The sequence below is a fragment of the Argiope bruennichi genome, chromosome 10, assembly GCF_947563725.1.
Source record: "Argiope bruennichi chromosome 10, qqArgBrue1.1, whole genome shotgun sequence".
Lineage (NCBI taxonomy): Eukaryota > Metazoa > Arthropoda > Arachnida > Araneae > Araneidae > Argiope > Argiope bruennichi.
In genome coordinates, this window is record NC_079160.1 from 34641945 (window position 1) to 34661996 (window position 20052).

At 25.8% G+C, this 20052-nt stretch overlaps 1 protein-coding gene across 4 annotated transcripts; it reads right to left on the reverse strand.

Moving 5' to 3' along the window:
- Nucleotides 1-414: 414 nt before the first annotated feature.
- On the reverse strand, nt 415-19859 carry LOC129988772 (protein RER1-like). Of its 4 annotated transcripts, none has more exons than XM_056097040.1 (7): nt 19695-19859; nt 10699-10795; nt 8692-8796; nt 7008-7101; nt 3744-3822; nt 1393-1528; nt 415-830 (listed from the first exon to the last, which is right to left on the reverse strand). In XM_056097040.1, exons 2-7 carry the CDS (start codon nt 10768-10770, stop codon nt 738-740), a joined length of 579 nt encoding a protein of 192 aa, XP_055953015.1. In that variant the 5' UTR covers nt 10771-10795; nt 19695-19859; the 3' UTR covers nt 415-737. The 4 variants fall into 4 exon arrangements, with proteins under 4 accessions (XP_055953015.1, XP_055953013.1, XP_055953012.1 ...); XM_056097038.1 differs by having other exon boundaries at nt 10699-10811; nt 19695-19858; XM_056097037.1 differs by lacking the exon at nt 19695-19859 and adding an exon at nt 11121-11279 and having other exon boundaries at nt 10699-10811.
- Between the last annotated feature and the right edge of the window lie 193 nt (nt 19860-20052).

Sequence of the window (20052 nt, forward strand, 5' to 3'; positions counted from 1 at the left end):
GATTCAAAGATGATAATGAATATGTAACAATTATGTTAAATGTGAAATGAGATTTTCAAAAGAACATACAATTTACAGAAAAATGATTTTTTTTAAAAAATGTTTTATTTTTTACATCCTTTAAAATGAAATACAAAATTTAAATCAAACAAAACTTATTTCAACACTTCTCAAATGCAGTTCTATTATAAATACAAAAATAAGCATGTAAAACCATAATTCTCAGAAGGTAGTGATTTTTAAAAATTAATTAATATATTTCCAGATATTTGACTAGTTCTGGAACATAATTTCACTAACATTTTTTTTCTAAAAACCAAGTTCCAGAGTCAAAATAATATCTTTGATTATAGGAGCCAATAAGTTACATCTGATCAAAAATTCATTCAAGAAGGGGAAAAAAAAAAACAGAAGCAAATGAAATCTGCTTTTAATATGACCATAAATAATGCTATATAAATCTGCTTTACAGCACAAAGGAAAAAAAGATTTTACAAAATATCTTTTTTTTAAATAAATTATGCAGTACAACACTTTCCCCTGCACCTCTCTGCAAATGAAAAAAAAACAAAAACATGGAAATAAATCTAATTTTCCTTTTTTAAAGTTTTGACTGTGATGGGATTTCTGAAGCACATCTGCTCAAAGAAATGATTCTGGAAGTCATAGCAGAATATGAGCAATTTTTTTACACTTCAGAGTTTGCAGTTCACAGAACCCTTCACAGGAAAAATTGCTCATTTTGTTAGAATAACTTTTCCGGAATCTTCCTTTCCTCTGTACTTGGTCTTCCCTCGAGTCCAGGGTAAATAACGATATTTGATCATGTGCTAAAATCAAGGAAAAAATACAGATTGTTAAAAATTAAAATATCAGCTTTTTTATAAAATTAAACTTTAATTAAAATTATAAATTAATTTTAATCATATTTAAAATCTATAAACAGACATGAAACAGCCATTGAACAAAAAAACAACTGAACTTTGCAAAATAATGAATTGTGCCAAACATAAACACTAAGAAATAAAATACATATGATTAATTGAAAAACAAAATGAATAAATTTATACAAAATGTGCTTGAGATAATAATTATATGGCAAAATTATTACATAAATGAAAATTAATAGATCTTAAAAAAATAGCAAAATTTGATTGCAAAAATGCTAAAAGCTGTGTTTTTACAGAAATCTGTCATATCTGCATAGTAAAATATCTAAATATAAACAAAATCTGCAATTTCAAAATAAAATATTTTATAACTATGCAATTCTCGTTCAAAACTTAATACAAATCTGAGAAGCATTATAAAAAACTTCCAATTAATGAAATTTAAGCTAAAACATATGATCTAAAATATCTATTTTAGCTTCAAAGCAATTAATCTACTTACTTTGATCTGTCTCTTCATAGTAATTCCAAACAAAGTTAAGAAATACAAGAGGAGAATGGGCCAAAAAACCGGAACATTAAACATTTGGAAAAATGTGCAAAAAAGAGCCAATAATGTTGCTTTTGTAGTGGAATACCTATAAAAGCATACAAAACAAAACAAAAATATTAAGATACAAAAAGGTATTTTATCTACAAATTCAAAAAATATTCATCACACACACACACACACAAATAACTTTTAAAAATATTTAGGCAAATAAATAAATATGAAAAACTAATTTAGAATCTATAAATAGCTAACATTCTATTCTATTCTAATAGTATTACATTCTAATAGTATCTCTATTACAATCTTTTTAAAATCAAGAATTTGTTTCTTCCTGCATCAAAACAGCAATTTAAGATAATTCAGTGTTCTAGAGATTAAGGCAGCTCAAGTCATGGCGCATCCATTTATATAATACATAAATACGAAACTATTTCTGCTAAATTTGCTCCTTACTGAAAGAATTGAGATTTCTGAATATTGAAGCTTTAAAACTTAAATAAATAGAGCATAATAGTGAAACATTCCAGCTTAAAATTATTAGAATTAATTTTCCACAATCATTTATTCCATGAAACAAGCAAAATTACAACTTTTCGGGAGAAAAATAATTTTTTTATCTTTATACTAAAAATCTTTAATCTTACTAAGCCATTCATTAATAAAGACTAAATAAACTGCAGCCAAAATTGTAACAACAAATAAATAAAAAAGTTCTACTTATAATAGCTTCATAAAAAAAATTTAGCTAAAAAAAAATGGTTAGCATTCCAATACTCTTAATGCAAAATAATTAAGAATTTCACAAATTGCAACAGCACTTATTTATATTATTCACTCCAATATCCTTCTGTAATTATTCAATTACCAAAGTTATCCATTTGTATAATTTTCTTACATCATATATTAAGACTAAACATATGCTTAACAGAATTTAAGAGACAAATAGCTTTCAAGTTTGTAATACATAATGCAGTCTTCTATCTTTATTGCAGACCCCCAAATGTAGCAACTTATTTCTTTATTACTGCTCTTTTTGTTATTGTTGATTATGGCACATGCCATAGACAAACCCGCTGGTGAAGTCAACAATTTTAAGCCGAGTTTCAGCATCTCTTGTTTCAGTAGTGCCATCTAGGGTCAAGAGAGCATCTTAGCTACTGATGCAAACCAGTCCTTTGCGGGTGCAGACTTCATACACTCATCCACAGATTCTAATTTAGATGTGAATCAAAGAACAATCCCCTCTGATCCAGTATCCCCAGTTTTATTGACATGACTTGCAGGACTTTGTGGCTATGACAGATTGCTATATGCACGAGTCACAATATATATAGAGAGTCTTTGGCCAGCAGGGTTCAAACTCACAACCCAAAAAATGAGAATCAAAAGCCCTACCCACCAGGCTATCCCAGTCATCACTGCTCTTTTTAAATTATTGCATTTTCTCTAAAAGAGTTGAAATTTTAATTTAAATAAAAAATTAAAAAAACAGCAGTCACTCACTGAAAATATCCAAAATAAATTATTTATGTCACAATATATTTGGTTTTTGATTGCTCTAAATTAAGATTCAGATCTTATAAAAAAAAAGAATAAAAATGCTTTATGAAAAGATCTTGCTAATATTTTAATTGCTTGAGAGCTCTTAGAACTATTGTGATAATGAAATTGGTCCACCTACTTAATGAATTTCATTCTCTGAACTTTCTTCCTAAATGAAAAAGGTCAACTCAGGGAACATCAGTCATTAATGTAATAAACCTGCACACTTAAACATTTAAAAAGACTAGAAAATTCTGCAATGTTAATTAGATGTAATGTTCATGCCATGTATTAGCAAGGCTATGTTGCACTGCAACAACAAGGAGAAAAGTAAATCGAATCAAAATTCTGAATCTCAAAGTACTTCTATTTTTTTATTACTAATCCATAACAGTGATCATTTCTTTATCCATCATATCAAATTTTATTCTAATATTTACATAAACAAACAACTTTCAAAATACAATAACAATTTGTCTTTTATTTCTTTGCAAATACTAATTGATTGAATTTACAGAAAATCCTTAGAACAGTACATTGAAAGATTCTTAAAAGATAGGGGGGGGATTAATAAATCTGTTACTTTAATCCATATCATATAAAGCATTCTACTTTAATTTTTTTTTTTTTTTTTTTTTTTTTTTTTTTGCTGATAAAATCTAACTAAACACCAAACTGCCTTTTTTTCCCTAGATTTAATAATTTTGTTTAATATATCACAATATTCTATTAGTGAGGAAGAATAAAAACACACTAACCAAAATTTGAATTCTGGCAGACGTCTGATGAAAGGTCTAAATTCTTCATTTGATTGAGTGGGTAAGCAAGGACCATCATCTGCACATTTAAAAGAGGAAAAAAAATTATATAGAAAAATGTAAACATGTTTGCAAGAGAATCATGATTCATTAAAAATAATCTTTTATCAATTATCTGCAAAGTCAGCTCATTATCTTAAACATATCTGTATCAATAAAAAATATGTTCCAATGATGTATTTAATATCAATTGTTAACATTTAGATTTAATCTTTAAGAAAAAGATAGATTCTTTTTTCCTTTTTTTATTATTATTTTGAAGCAAACAGAGCCTGAAATTTGATAATTAGGAAAACTATTAGTTTGGTTTAGAAGTCGATATTCTATTTTATAGTATCACATGAGCTATTATGAGATGGACATCATAATTTTGGACAATGGTCATATGACAAAGATGGCATTTGAGTCATTCAAACTTCTGTGCCACATTAGCAAAAGATCTACCATCTTCAACATCAGATTTATTGTAAACAGGGCCTTAAAATATGAAAGAACTTTGTTGAAATTAGGTCTCAAAGATAAAATTCCAAAAACTTTGTTAGCATCATTAATACATCATTCAGGCGTTAATATCAGATTAATGAAACACTGCAAACCTGTCAGAATTCCTAGAATTTTTATTCAATGATGATTTGTTTTAATAATCAGCTATGAGTGAAATAAATTAACAGGCTCTATAATCTTGTTAAATAAATCAAAAATATATTTAAAAAAATTTCAATTTCTGATATCTTTAGAATAGCCAATTTTAACTAAAAAAATTTTTACACTGCACTACAAAATACTAACATTGAAATGTCTTAAATTAGACAGAGGAAATAGTTTTGTATTGATTTGCATTTCTGTATTGCTGTCGCTGCTTGTATTTCAACTACAATTTTTTTAAAATTAGCAATAATTATTTCAAAGGAGTTTTATGTTTTTTTTTAACCTATAGCTAGACTTGATTAAATTTTTAATACATTAAAGATAACTACAAATAACTGAAAAGTTTATTTTAATTGGAATATTTAATTCATTTTCAAAGAAAGTTGCTTGCATTATAACCAAAACATAATAAAATTTGCGAGCGAAATATATACTTTTCATTCATTTTTGACATCACAAACTAGAAATATGCACATACACAATGGTATTTTTAACAAATTTCTTTAACAATCTTAAAAAACGCAACAGGCCATGTATATATACTATAACAAAACGAGTTTTAAAACTATATCAAGAATTCATAACATATTGGCAGAATCTGATCAATTATTAGAAGGGATCCATATCTATGCCATTGTACTGATAAAATGAAAATAGTAAATAAGGAAATTTTAAATACCATTAAGCATATTGTATCAGGATTCATTCTCTTTTAATGTTTGTCCTTCATGTTAACTGTTATATTTTAATAACATGTTTCAAATGCTCCCATAATAAGAAGTACTGAGGATAAAGTTGTCACTCAAATCTGGAAAAAATTCCTCGTGTTTCCCCTGTATGTATATTCAAGATACAAGGAAATGCGCAAAGAGAACTCATATGCTAGTTATAATGCAATATGATTTTAAGGAGTGGAAAAAGCAAGAAAAGGCAGCAAAATTATAGCATTATTCAAAATAATAGCATATTAAAAGAAAGTATATATTTACATTTAAAAAAAATCTATTTATTAACTAGAATTTAGCAAGACAAAATTTATATATTAAGGGGAAGGGGGATATATTAATTCTCATGCTCTTTAACTGTAAGTCACATAGTTAAGTTAAGGACTCGGATGAAATAAAACAAAAAAAAAAATTGTTATAAGAAATACAAATTATTTAATGATTAGTTAATACAAAAAAAAAAAAAATGTTGCAAAGCTTACAAAGCGAGATTTATTTATCCCTTTTTGCCAATTCATATGTTTGGGCATAATTTCTGCAATTTTTTCAGCCATCAGTTTAATGGAGCTAAGCCTTAACAAATAAGATACAGCCCAATACACATTTTTTTAGCCATTTCACTTTCAGTGAACATATGTGAATAAATTTTTAATATATCATTAAATACACTAAAGAGAGAATGTGAAGCAGCAATTTTAATACCCATAAAAATTCAGCTTTAAATTATTGTACTTTAACTAACAAGTTCGAAATTGGTTTATTTTTGGAAATTCAATTTTATATTTTTGGAATTGATTAGTCATCTCTTCCTGTATTCTTTTTAGACATTAAGTTCTTCTACCTCAATGATGACTCTTTTGAACTGGCAGACAATTTTGTATGTTTTCCTCTTGTATGCAATAAATGGATTTTGTAGAACTCCTCAAACCCATTCAGCAAAATCAGAATTTTTTTTATCTGTCCAATTCATATAAAATAAAGATTTTGAGAAGCTCATTGTTTTGAAAAAATTTCTAATCTAATTTGAAAAAGCTGATAGTTTCTCAAATAATAAACGATTCGATAAATTCAAGTACGGTAGACTAAACACCATGGCACTACTTTCGCAGATTGAATGTTCCCACCACAGAAATGCATTCTATACTTTCATGCAGTTACAGAAGCTCATTAGATGCAATTCAGGAAATCTATGAAAAAAGAAATGTCTTGCAAATCGAAACTGGACTGATCTATAAAAAAAAGGGGGGGGGGGAGAGTAGAAAGAGGGAGTTTCCGAATTACATAGTGTCATTTTTACATATTGTTTCTTTATGAAAGCAATGACTACAATCTTTTATTCTTGCAATCTTTAGAGATCAGTATTTTTTAGACAGGAAAAAATAACTAAGAAATAAAATTCCCTTATTTCCCCAATTTTTATGAAATTTTTCAAATTTCCCTGCATTTTTCCGGTTAATTTTGATTTTTAAATTTCCTGTTTTCCAGGTTCTTCCAGTGGCGTAGCAACCCAATAAGGAAAAAAAATGTGGCAAGAATTGGAAAAAAATGCCCCCTCCAGATTCAATTCTCCAACCAAACTAGAACACTAATTAATTAGTGTGTAAAATAATATGATTTATGGAGGATTTTCTTTAATTTCAAAGATATCTTGTATATTATAAAAAGATATTTTTAAAAACTTTCAAAGTTAATCACATTCTTTCTTTCTTTCTTTCTTTTTTTCAAAATATGATAAACCCATTTAAATTACTGAAGTATAAAAATTTCTCAGTTCAAGGGGAGGAAAAAAGAATTTTAATAATAAAAATATTAGTTTTAACAATGCGCTTACCTTCAGACATTGCAGGATCCATTTTTGGTGTAAGAAAAGCCAGGAAGAGATTTAACTGATATATTCCTAATGCATAAGTTATGATATACCAACCCTGAGGAAAAAAATTTATATTAAAATCAAAAATTTAATTTCATCACTTCAATAAATAAACAAAAATTATTTCAATTACCAGAAGAGGGAAAAAACTGGCAGGCATTACAAATTTGTAATTTTTTGAACAAATCTTTCCCAATATAATAATGAAAAAATTATGATTTCATTTTCAATAAAAAAAATATTTGAATTTCTCCAATTAATGCCATACAATATGACATAATCTGAAACATAACTTACTATTTTCATATGAATGCTAAATTTATTAGAAAAGAGAATAGTTTACATTTATGCTCTTAAGATATGCATTAAGATTAATTTTGCAAGTCTTTCAATGAGAGAAGTGATACCGTGTCACAATTCAAAATAAAAAAAAAATGCACAGTCAAATGTTAGATTGCATATACAATTTCTTTGCTAGGGTTAATATCACATCTTGTGAAAATGGCTCCTATTTCATCAGAACAATATATTAAATCATAAAATAAAGTATCAAAGAACATAATTGCACTCAAAAGAATTAAGATATTTTTTAAATGTTATAATATTTTGAATAAACATTTTAGCAAGATTGCTATTGATAAAAATGCATATTTATTTCTTGGTACTTACTTATTATAGCTATCCCAGAGATATATTTACCAAATCATAGCTGTGATCTTGGCATAATCAAAACAATAAATATATAAGAAATACCACTATAATAAGAAATTACCTTTTTTAAATATGCATTATGTTAATGTGTAAAAAGTACACAAATATCATTTAAAATTATTATGACAGCTTGTTCAGCAATTCATATTATGCAATTTAAATCACATTACATATTTTTCAAAAAATTTGTGAAAAATTCAAATAAATTCGAAAAAATACCCAAAAATTACATACATAATTTTTTTACATAAAGGATTTTAAAGTTACTTTCTTCCTTAGAAAATCAGAAAAAATAAATATTGAATCTTCATTATAATATTTTTTTTTAAGTCTGAAATAGAAAAATTCAGTGCCTTTAATGGAAGGAAGGGGGACAAAAGTGCAAAATATACAAGATACCTTGGTTTTAGCCATCATTTCATCTCTAAAAATGTTTTGATTTGATCAAATTTTAAATTACCATGGGAGTAATGAAAACATCTCAAAAAAAAAAAAAAATGTCCAGTCACATAAACAAGGGCTGCCACATTCAAATGTTTAATCATAATTTTTTTTTAATTGAATATACTTGATAATAATCAGATGATTTCACATACATCAGAATGCATGATGAACTAATAAACAAGCCCAGATTTCAGCTTGACTAAAAAAACATATGATGAGAAAAGATTCTATCAGTCACTATATTAACTTACAGACCAGTCTTGCATAACTATAAAGGAAATCTATAAAATCCTTCAAAAAACACTAATGACACAAAAAGTTAAAAATACACTACATTTCTTGCTTAATTTGTCAGAACAAAATTGCAATCACATACAAGATGGAGTTTAAAAATTAATTATATAATTTGGATATATACCTTATAATATTAATTTAAAATTAACAATAATGGAAAAAATTTCTTAACATTACCACTAATATATAAACTTACTTGCAATATGAATACTCTAGCTAAAAAGCTAATCAATAATATTCCTGAACCAATCCAGCGAGCAATTGTATAAGGTGTCCATACATCTAAAATATGTTGATAAACCTAAAATAAATAATCAAAAATTATAATACAAATCTTAATGCATTTGAATTTTTCAGTATAGCCATTATTTATAAGACAATATTATATACTCAATAATTTATTATAAAATATTGATGTGATTAATTTTTTTTATTTAACCATTTTTTTATGAAATCAAGATCAATTTATTATCAAATTGATTTGATTTTATAATAAAATATTCATCACTCAATATATTATAAAATACTGAACCAAAATATTTAGATCAAATAAAGTATATACAAATATTTACTTAAACAGTATGATTTCATCCAGGCAATTGCAATAAACCTTGTCTGCTACTGAACTATTAAAAAAAAATACAAATAAAAAGTTTTTTTCCCAATGCTTACCTTTGTGAATTTTTTAATTAGTTAACAACTGCTTACTTAAATAAGAAGCTGACAAAATCTGCACAGTAATAATCATTACTTATAGAATTCTTGCTATCAAATATTATTACTGGTATCGTGTAATAGTCAATTTGTAGCAAGTGTCAAACTACAAATTTTACACAAGAATGAATAACAAATAGCAGTCAATTTTGAACATATTGCTATTTCCAAGTTCGTAGCTCTTCATTCTTTACATGAGGAATTTTTGTGCATTAACTTTGAATGCTTTGTTCAGATCATATATTGTGGTACTAAGATTACTGATAATATACACAAATTTTCAACTCCCAAAATTTTAGACACTTCTATTATTTTCTAAATTTATAATCTCAGTATTTATTTTGGATTATGATCTCATAGTTTCAGTATTATGATCTCATAGTTTTATTTTTTACACTTTCAAATATTGATTATACAATTGTCCACACAAGCAAATTGATTAAAATGAAAATTATGGTACAAAACAGTACTAAAAATAGTAAACCAAATCAGATGACCTTCAATAAGGTCCTTACAATTGTCTGTAATCTATGGTAAACTTATCAACACTCTCCACTGCACTAATTGAGCATTTACTAATTAGCCTAAATCTATATATTCTTAAACTGAAAATATATTCATCAGACAATACCAGATAGTTTTCTAATCAGCCTGGTGTGTTACAAAATGCTGGTTCTCTTTGCAATAAAGACTTTCCAATCAGTCCTTGATATATACATTAACAAATTGTTAAAATAGTCTTCATTCTTAATGACTTAGAGAAGACAGTGTAAATCTAAATTTACAGAGACTTTCTCGTTTATTTTTGTTACTATATATTTAATTGTCCTAAAAAGGACAAAAACAGAAAATTTGTTGGCTAAAAAGAAATGTACATCACAAACAGTTGTTTTAACTGAAATTATTTTAATCATTGCTCAAATAAGCTATCTACAAAAGTTTACCCAACTCTGAGGAAACATTTGAGTTTCTATCTTAATAAGAAATTCATCCAAAACAAGTATAGTAAATAATAAAAATTACTAACAACCCTATATTATACACAGAAAAAAATGGTGAAATCATAAATATTTTACTATTTCGTCCTATAATTTAAATTGCTTCTTATATAATATTTAATTAAACAAATACTATAGTTTTAATTTTCTACCAACACTAATAAAAAAATACTATGAGTCAAAGTATTCGGTTACATCCAATATGGTTATCTGAATTTCAAAACAAATCTCATTTATTTTTTAATTACATATTAGATAACAGCATGATACATAAATTTCAATATTAGCATAAATTGGCCATCAAACCAGAACAGATTCTAATTATAAATTAAATGCTTAAAATATATTCTAGTTAATTATTCTTTTGAAATAATAAATTACTATTTGATCATTTTTGAAATATACAAAAGGAAACAAATATAAAATTTATAAACTGTTAGAATTGTTATATTATATACATTTATACGGAAATAATCATATTTAAAACATACTTGTGAAATTTTATGGGTAGTGCAAGCGAAAACTGAAGGCCTGGGTCGCACAGAATCGTCACTTTGCATCATGATGAAAATACGAAAATGAATGAATCTGAAATCAAGCAGATCTAAAAATGAAAAAACAAGCAAATTAATAACTAGACACGAACTATCAAATGGTTATAGTTTCTTACTGAATACGTGTCAACAAATGAAAGGCTATTGCTTGTACTAGAAAAAAAATAATTTAAATTTAACAAAAAAAGGTATCTAATATTCTTGAAAATAAATTGATGATTAATGCTAAAAACAAAATGCCGCTAATAAAACATTTGATTTAATCAAACAAATTATAAAACAATCCCCGATAGCTCAATTTATATATTAGCCATTTCTCTCATTTTTTACATAACTTAGGAATAAATTTAATGTTTTACCTTTATACACAATAGTTACTGATCATATAATTATAAAAGGAGCCATTGAGTACAATATTAGATATTTATCAGCATTTTTCGGTATATGAAATAAGTAGCCGTAGAAAATGTAAACCCTGCCTCTAAGGATGACGTAAATTTAGAAGTTTTCTTCCTGACACATTATGATGAAATTGCCATATGCCAACTCATTCCAAATGACTAGTGATCTAGCTTTATAGAGATTTTTTTTGGAGAAAAAGGAAAGAAAATCTTCCGTTTCTGGTAAAAAAAGCCTTCCCTTTCATGTTAATATTTTTTAAATGCCTACAATAATAATATTGAAAAAAAGTATCATACTATCGCACTAAATAATTAAAAGGACAAGAATTTTAAAAATATATATCTTTCAATTTTCATCTTAAAGAGCCATAATAGTTAAAACTGATCCTTGATATCATCAGATATGTTTTAGAAAACCCTTAGTTACAACTGAAGGGGGAAAAAACCTCTAGTGCGACGGCAGCAAAACTAAATGCCCGAGAAGTACAGTACGGGAATTGAAGCGAAGAATAAATCGAACATTTATTTATTTATTTTGCATTTTCAGTATTACGTACAAAATGAACACGACGTGCGTTTGTAGTATCTAGCAGCCACCCAAATTTTACAGCAGAAATCTTCAGCACCAAAAGAAGTCTACAATCAATTAGATGACTATGTTTTTTTATTAACGGTACTGATCTAAATTAAATACATGGAAGAGTTCAATACTGAAGAGTTGGATACATTAGAGTTGAATACTGATTACTCGAATCATTATTTGGATTTGAATACATTTACGGATGAACAGTTTATCGACTTTATATTCTATTATTATAGAAAAAATATTCATGCATACTTTGTAGCAAACTTTACTGCAAGCGCGAATTTTCGATTGCTTCTGTATACCGGATGGATTTTTATCACAGTTGAAAATATTCATCAACATCTGACGGAGTTCCTTGAATCGCAGAGTTACTCAATGCATTCTTACGGCCCAAAATCATCAGTATATGCTTTCTATGCAGAAAATAAGGAACTCTGTGTGGATGACTTCGACATTTTAAGAGAATTATGGAAGCTAGTAAGAGATATAAAACGAATAGAAATCGAATCGCATAATATCACATTCAAAAGATTTTCTCCTCAACCACTGTCACGTCTATGCTTAAATGTAATCCATGCAATAAAACTTACACCTAAATTGCCAACAAGTGTATTAGAAAGACTTGGATTGGTTGACTTCTTTTAGTTTTGTTCTCGAGAGCCTTTTTTTTTTTTTAAATTTCATTTGTTTATTTATGAAGTAATACACATTTGTAACATTTGACTTTTCTGTTCTTTTATTTGAATATGGACTATTTTTGATATCATTTATTAAAAATATATATACTGAAAGTTAAGACAGAAAAATTCTTGAACTTTAATTTAGTTATTAATTAATGCAATATATATATTGACCTTGTGAAATTAACATGTTGCAATGAGTGAGAATTGTTATGTACTAAAGAATGTTTACATTTTGTACAAATGTTGAATGATTAATGTTGTGTCTGATTAAAACTTAATTATGATATCTTCTTATTTCTTTTTTTATTACCTGACTTGTGTCTCATATTTTTATAAGCTTTTTGTCTTTCACCTATAGTACATAGGAGTTTTGATCACAAGTGACATCTTGTGAATAATGACTGTTGGGGGTATAAAAATGCATAGATTTTACCAGATTTTAAAATAATAGTAAGAGAAAATTCTTTAACAGGAATTTTAATCCTAAACTTCCTTTTTAATTTACTAATAAATATTCCTAATACATTTATTTTCTTAATCCATCCTTTTATTTTACCTTTGAGGTAGCAAAAAAAACAGAAAAATAAGTATTATACATAGAATGGATATTTTCAAAATATTTAATGTAAAGGATTTTAATTTCTTGCTATTTCAGATCAGACTTATTGGCCAATTTTAATCAAAAATGCTAATATATAATATAGAAACAATAAACAAAATTCTACTTTTTTTTTTAATTTATAGCTATAATTAACACTTAAACTACTAGTAATCTTATACTTTGTACTGAAATTTTTCTTGTGCATAACAAAAAATAAAAAATAATTACTTACAAATGAATAGCACATTGCTTACATAAATTAGTAAATAAATATTTAACCTGATAATTGTTGTACACATGCATAATATTAAAAACATTCAACTTAATAATATATAAAGATACACTTCATTTTTACACAACTTGATACTGATGAAATTAATTTACAAAAAGGTATCAAGATATTTTTAATGTAAATTAATTTGCTATGAATAATACTTGTACCGCCATACTTCTCAATTTATCAAATACTTTTAGTTGATTATTTTAATAAAGAAGTGAAATTTAGATAATTACCTGAAAAGAAAAAAGTGGGTGACATTTATTTATAGGGGCTTTATGTTTTGTTTCAATCCAAAAGAATAAAATGCTCTGTTAAAACTTAATAAATAATTGATAAATTTCCTACATAAACCTCAAAGATACTCTAAAATCAAAATTAGTTGTAGTTTAAGTATATACAAAGCATCGTGTTTCATAGTCACATTACAAAATAATTTATCACATTAATCATTTAATGTTGAAAATTAAAATACGAAAATTCATTGCATTAATGATTATAACATTAAAAATAAGATTAAATTAGATATAACCATAATTTTTCTTGAATAAAACATAAATTAAAAAGAATCTTATGATAATTATTAAATCATTTTTTATAAACATTGTGTAATTCTCTTCAGATAATTACTCATTTCTTGCTGGTGAACACCATTTTATTTTCGGACACATTTTTTGTGCCACTTCATGTAGACTATTACAGATTATAACACCTTTCACAATTGGTGCCACGTCCAGTTCACAGAATCGTTCTTACACACTCTCCGTTCTGATACAAAAAAGAATTAACAGAAACTTTGTACTCGACAGATACACCATCTATTGGCGTGAAGCTGTAACACATTGCATGCTACATTACCATTTGCTTATTACTAATAGTACAAACTACAAAAATGTTTCATTCTATACACTATAGATCAAATGTTTTCTGTTGTTATCTTTTAATTTAGCTCATTTATCAACATACAAAAATAAGCACAGATATTTATCAATTCAAGTATTTCTTCTCCAACTAATTTATAGTGAATTTTTTTCAAACAAACATATATTATTTCAGTCTAGATTCAATGTTTTTTTTTTTTTTTCTATACTACAAGCAATATTTATTTAGCATTACAGATTTAAACAGTTTCATCTTTAACATACTGTCTTATATTAAATCATATTACATATGGGTGCTAATTTATTATTGATGGCCATTTTATGAGATATTACTCTCCATTCAGTGTTTAATTTTTTTCTTCTTTATTTGCAAGTTGTATTTCAATAATTTATTATTAAAGAAAAAATATTAAAATTCATGAAAAAAGACATAACATTTTAAAACTTTGCTACAATCATAGAATACTTAATGTTTGTTTATAAAGACTTTTAAAAGCCATTTTGATGATGAAAAAGAGCAAGCTTATTGTTTACTTTGTTTATTATTTGGCAGTAACTCTAGGTAACAATCTAAAAGATCTGAAAAGTAGTTTACAGTTTCCTTTTTTCCCTCTATGTCAATAAATTTATTCAAACAGGGGGTTGCTGCTTATATTATTTGTATCATCCATGAGGAAGAGGTTAATAAGTTGAAAATCCCCCCCTTTTCATTTTCTATTTTCATATGCCTGGCTTTATGAATAATAAAAAAAACTTCTCAATAAATTTTATTATACCATGAATATATTATAATTAACTTGAACCAACAACATACAGTTATAAAATTATTTTTCATGAAATGTACTGCACCATCACCATCATCCCCCTAAAAAAAGGCAAAAGTACTGTGTTTTTTTATGCTAATTAAATCAATTAAATGAATATTAAAAAAAAGTAACAACTACAGTTTATAATAAGACTGTATAGTTTATAATAAATGAAATATGTATATTTATTAATTATTCCTTTTTAAAAATTGGAATTTTTATAGAAGTCAGAGAAAATATTAATATGTTGATATTAAAATTTATGAGAATTTCTTTGAATCCTTGCTAGTCTTCAATTCGTTGAAATATTGTTGGTAAGATTTCAAAGAAATTATATATCCATTTCATTAAGATGAGATGGAAGTAGATTTGATACATACAGATGTAGATTTGATGCACACAGAGACTTTGATATCAGTTTTGGTCTGAAATTCTATTTTGAAGACTATTCTAAATTGTCCTTGTATTATAACACCAGCAGAAGATAAATTTCTAGTACTTTTGGCACCAAACAAGAAGAATCAGTATTATGCCTATGATCATTTCACCATGACAGGGATAAGAATATTGGCTACTGTAATGCTCAGAGTTTTCATAATCAAAAATTAAATGCAAATGAACCATCTATGTATCTCTTTTAATTAATGATAAAGAAGACTTCATTTACATTGGCAATGAAGTAACCTAGACCAAATAGCAATGGACCTCTATACTCTTCATAGATGAATCAAGATTTATTCTAGAAATTGGCTCAGGCTGAGCTGATATGAATAGAACAACGCACCAGATATTATCAATTTAACTAGAATCTCTCTGGGTAATTATACTAATTTGCATATGTCAGGTGGAACTCTCACTGTTGTGGGATATAGAAACTATACATCACACTACATTCTAGTGCCATTAGTGAATATCTTAATGAAAGATTAGTATTAGATGATAATCCCTAAGTATTATCATCAGAATGAATGATAATACTTAACCTCACTAAACTTTGCATCTTTAGGATAAGCTTTGGAGCCAATGGAGTGGCCAAATCAATCAATCTTTGGACCTTCATCTAATAAAGCATTTTGGAAACTATATCGAGGACATGTGTGTTTCAAGTATGCCATTTAGCTTGTTAAATGTGCATGAAATGTGCTTATTAAATGTACAGCCGAGTAAGGGCACATTCTTTATTAGAGGTTGTGTATTTTTTTAACAGATAGTTTTCATTTATTATTTTCCTTCAATAGTAGACTTCTGTTGTTGTTTTTTTAATATGTATTAATCTGATTTTAAGTTCAGCTTATAGAGATATTAGGTAAAATTTAATAAACAATTGTTTAATGCACGATTACTCTAATTTTTATGCTTTAATGTACATTTGTTTGGAAATGCGAAACAAAAAAAAACTGTTGTGCTTTAACTTTTGGAGGCCAATGTATAATTAATCAAATAATTTTCTCCCATAAAACTACTCTGAAACTTTCACTGAAATTAATTTTTTCTCATAATTAAAAACAAGGTGCTTTGCTTCATTAGTAAAAAAACCACTCAAAGATTATAAAAAGATAAAATTCTTATCTGTACCTTGATTTCAATTACAAGAAACTACTACATTATGGGTTATGATTTAATTGAGGTAATAACAACAAGAAATGTGATTTTCCATTTTTTACATGAAGAAGAAACCTTTAAAATATGTAAATTATAAAATAATGTAAATAGATATTAGAAAACAGAATAGTCTTATTTACTGAAATAATTATTACTGCTAGTTGAAAATGAAAGCTCATCACTTAATCTAAATTAAAATAACTGCAATGCAAGAAAATACTTTCTTTATGATAATCTTTTTTTTTTTTGTCTCATGCCTGAAAGAATTTTGGATGGACTCATGTGAAAGTTAATAAAGATTAGTTAATTTTACAGAAGCTTTTACATTTAATTAACTGGAAAATAATTTAGAAAGTTTCAAGATTACTGCTTCGAATATAAATCAAAAAGCATAAAATCAAATTATTTTCAAATACTTTCTTTTTATGAGAAGGAAATCACAAAATTACAGAGTGCTAGGTAAAATAACAATAACCCTATAAGGTAAAAGTCTTTTTCCCTCATCTGTTCCAAGTTTTTATAATTTGGATAGAGTTTTTTTTTTTTTTTTTCTCTCTCTCATAATTTTAACTACCTAGGAAAGTTTCATTTAGTTTGAACTTCATTATGAATTTTGTCAAAATGTTAAATCAGAAATTTTGACTCAATAATGAATTCCAGATCTCTTTCTTTGGTTTTAGTTATATGATTGCATATCATTCATTCTTCATCTATGGTATCTCTCATAAATGAATCTCAAAATTAAATTTTACAGATACAAAAGATTTAATCTCATATACTACTACTACACCATTCTTTTTCAATCAAAGTAAAAGTTGTATGAGCATAAACAACAACAAAAAAAAATCTGATTTCACATATAATTGAAGCTAATTTATGCTACAATATATTGTTATCACTAATATTTCTATAATTTAGCTAATAAGTAACAAAATTATCCTGAATTATAAAAAAGATAGTTGCTAATCTTTATAAATAAGATAAAATATTTTTTGATTTAAAAAAAAATTGAATTAATATTTTTTGAAAATGAATCAATAATTAATTTTAATTATAAATAAAATTAAATACTTCTGAATTTCCCACTTAGTACATTTTTAATTAGGAAGGTGAAACAGAATACTTAATAGTTCAGGAAGAATTATCTAGATTTTTTTTTTCAAATTATTATGGCTCAATTTCAGTATTAATTTCTTGGTCTCTATCACTGCTTAGTGAAAAGAGGCTTCTTAAACTTTTTCTATTTAGAGCTTCTCTTTAATGGTGAAATTTTATACATAAATATAAAAAATATGATAAATTTCAAAATAACACTTGTCAAAAGAGCTTCATATTATATTTTTATTATTCTTATTAAAGAAGTTTCAGACCAATGAAATGGCCATAATAATTCAGAGATTCTAATCTAAAATAAAGGGCATGAAATGTTCTGGACAAAGAGGTAATATAGTATATAATGTCCCATAGGATCCTAATCTTTTTCAAAGTTTTCATACAAGACTAATAGTCTGCCTTTCTACTTTATAGATCATTAAAAAAATCCAGGATTACTAGTATTTATCTATATATTAATAAGTTAAGATCATTTATTTTTGTCTCCAATGTCTTTCAGAAATGAGATGAAATGCATAATGCATGTAAATAAAACATAATAATTTATCAAACATGTTGGAATCTCAGCTGATTCAGCAAACTCATCATCATGTCAAATGCTTTGTAATTGTCTTTAAATGAAAAGAAAGTTGGAAGAAGTTTAATTTAAACATTGAATAGCTCATATATAAAAAGATTGATTGCAATTTCTTTGCATCACTTCTATGCCAAAGTTGATGCAAAATTAATAAAAGAAAACTCACAAAATTGATAAAATTAGCATGTTTCAGTGTGTATGATCACAGTATAAATTAATGACGCAAATTAAAACTATACATAAAATTACAAAAATAAACAAAATTATACATGTAAATTGTATTTAGAAAGCAGAAAATGTCGAAATTGAACAGTATTATTAAAGTAAAATCGGAACTTAAAAAAAAAATAACTATGGTAAAAACAATACAATTTATATAATAAACAAACATGTGATTTTCCCACATTGTATATAGTCCATGTTTTTAAGCATAATATATGAATTTTCAAAAATCAAAATATAAGTTAATGATTAGAATTTAAAAATTTCCATTGTGTTTCATTGCATGTTAATTCACAATATGTACTTTTTTTTTGTTGTTGTTGTTGAATTATAATTAAATTTATCAAAAGAAACTTGCATGACCAGATGAAAAATTAAATTTATCTACAGAGATACATTCAATAGGTTTAATTTTTTGAATAAATTTTTTTTTAATGATTTAGTTAGCAAATAACACAATATTTTACAAATTCAACAAATCAATATTAAGACAACAAATTTGAGAGCGTAGTTAAATTCATCCTTTCATGAGCATCAGGATATCCAAATTATTCAAGAACTCAATTTAGTACTTTCAGCTTAAATGAAAATGGAGAAAGTTTTTAATATCTATTTCATTGCTTTTCAAGAAGTTATAAATAAATAGAGAAAAAAAAAACAGAATGCTTCAAATAGTTTTTAAAAGGCTAAACATTTTATAATTGAATTGATCCTATTTTCAATGGTTTACATTTTAATATTGAGGTATTAGTTTGTTAAATTAAATTTGCAATATCTCTTTTTATATATATATAAAACTTTCTTTTCTTCTAAAATGAATCAAACAAGAACATTAACAAAAATTTTCATGAAAAAAAAAGATTTCTAAATTTATAACAAAAAATAACTTTTTAATAACTACTTTAAAGCAAATGTTAAAATTTAAGGAATAAAATATTAGTAACATTTCCAATTCATTAAAAAATAATATTATTATTACTAACTTTTTCAAAACAATAAAATTATTACAGTTTCAACAAAGAAATATATATATATTTGAATGAGGAGGATTTAGGGAATATATATATATATATATATATATATATATATATATATATATATATATTCAGATCTCTTATCCATGCAGTATATAATACAAGAAATAAAACACAGCTTGTGGCAAATATGAAAACTGGATAACTTACCTAAATAAATATCACAGTATTGAATTAAAGTTTATTTATACACTCATTTTATATGTATAAATTCAATATTCTAACATTCATTAAAATATCGCTTCACTAGAAAGTTCAGTTAAATTTATTTGTAAACTATTTCTTTTAAATCTTGCCCACATATCATACGTATAATTCCATAACTACAGCATGGTTAAAATGAAACCGAAACTTAGAGAGCGCAAAATATTACGTGAATAACAGTTAAAAATAGTTCTGATGCAATGATGCTTAGAATTAATTCATAACATTGTTTATTAAAATATTGACGAATCATATATTTTATAGTAGAAATGGAAAGGGAATATAAGAATTCTCACTGGTTAAA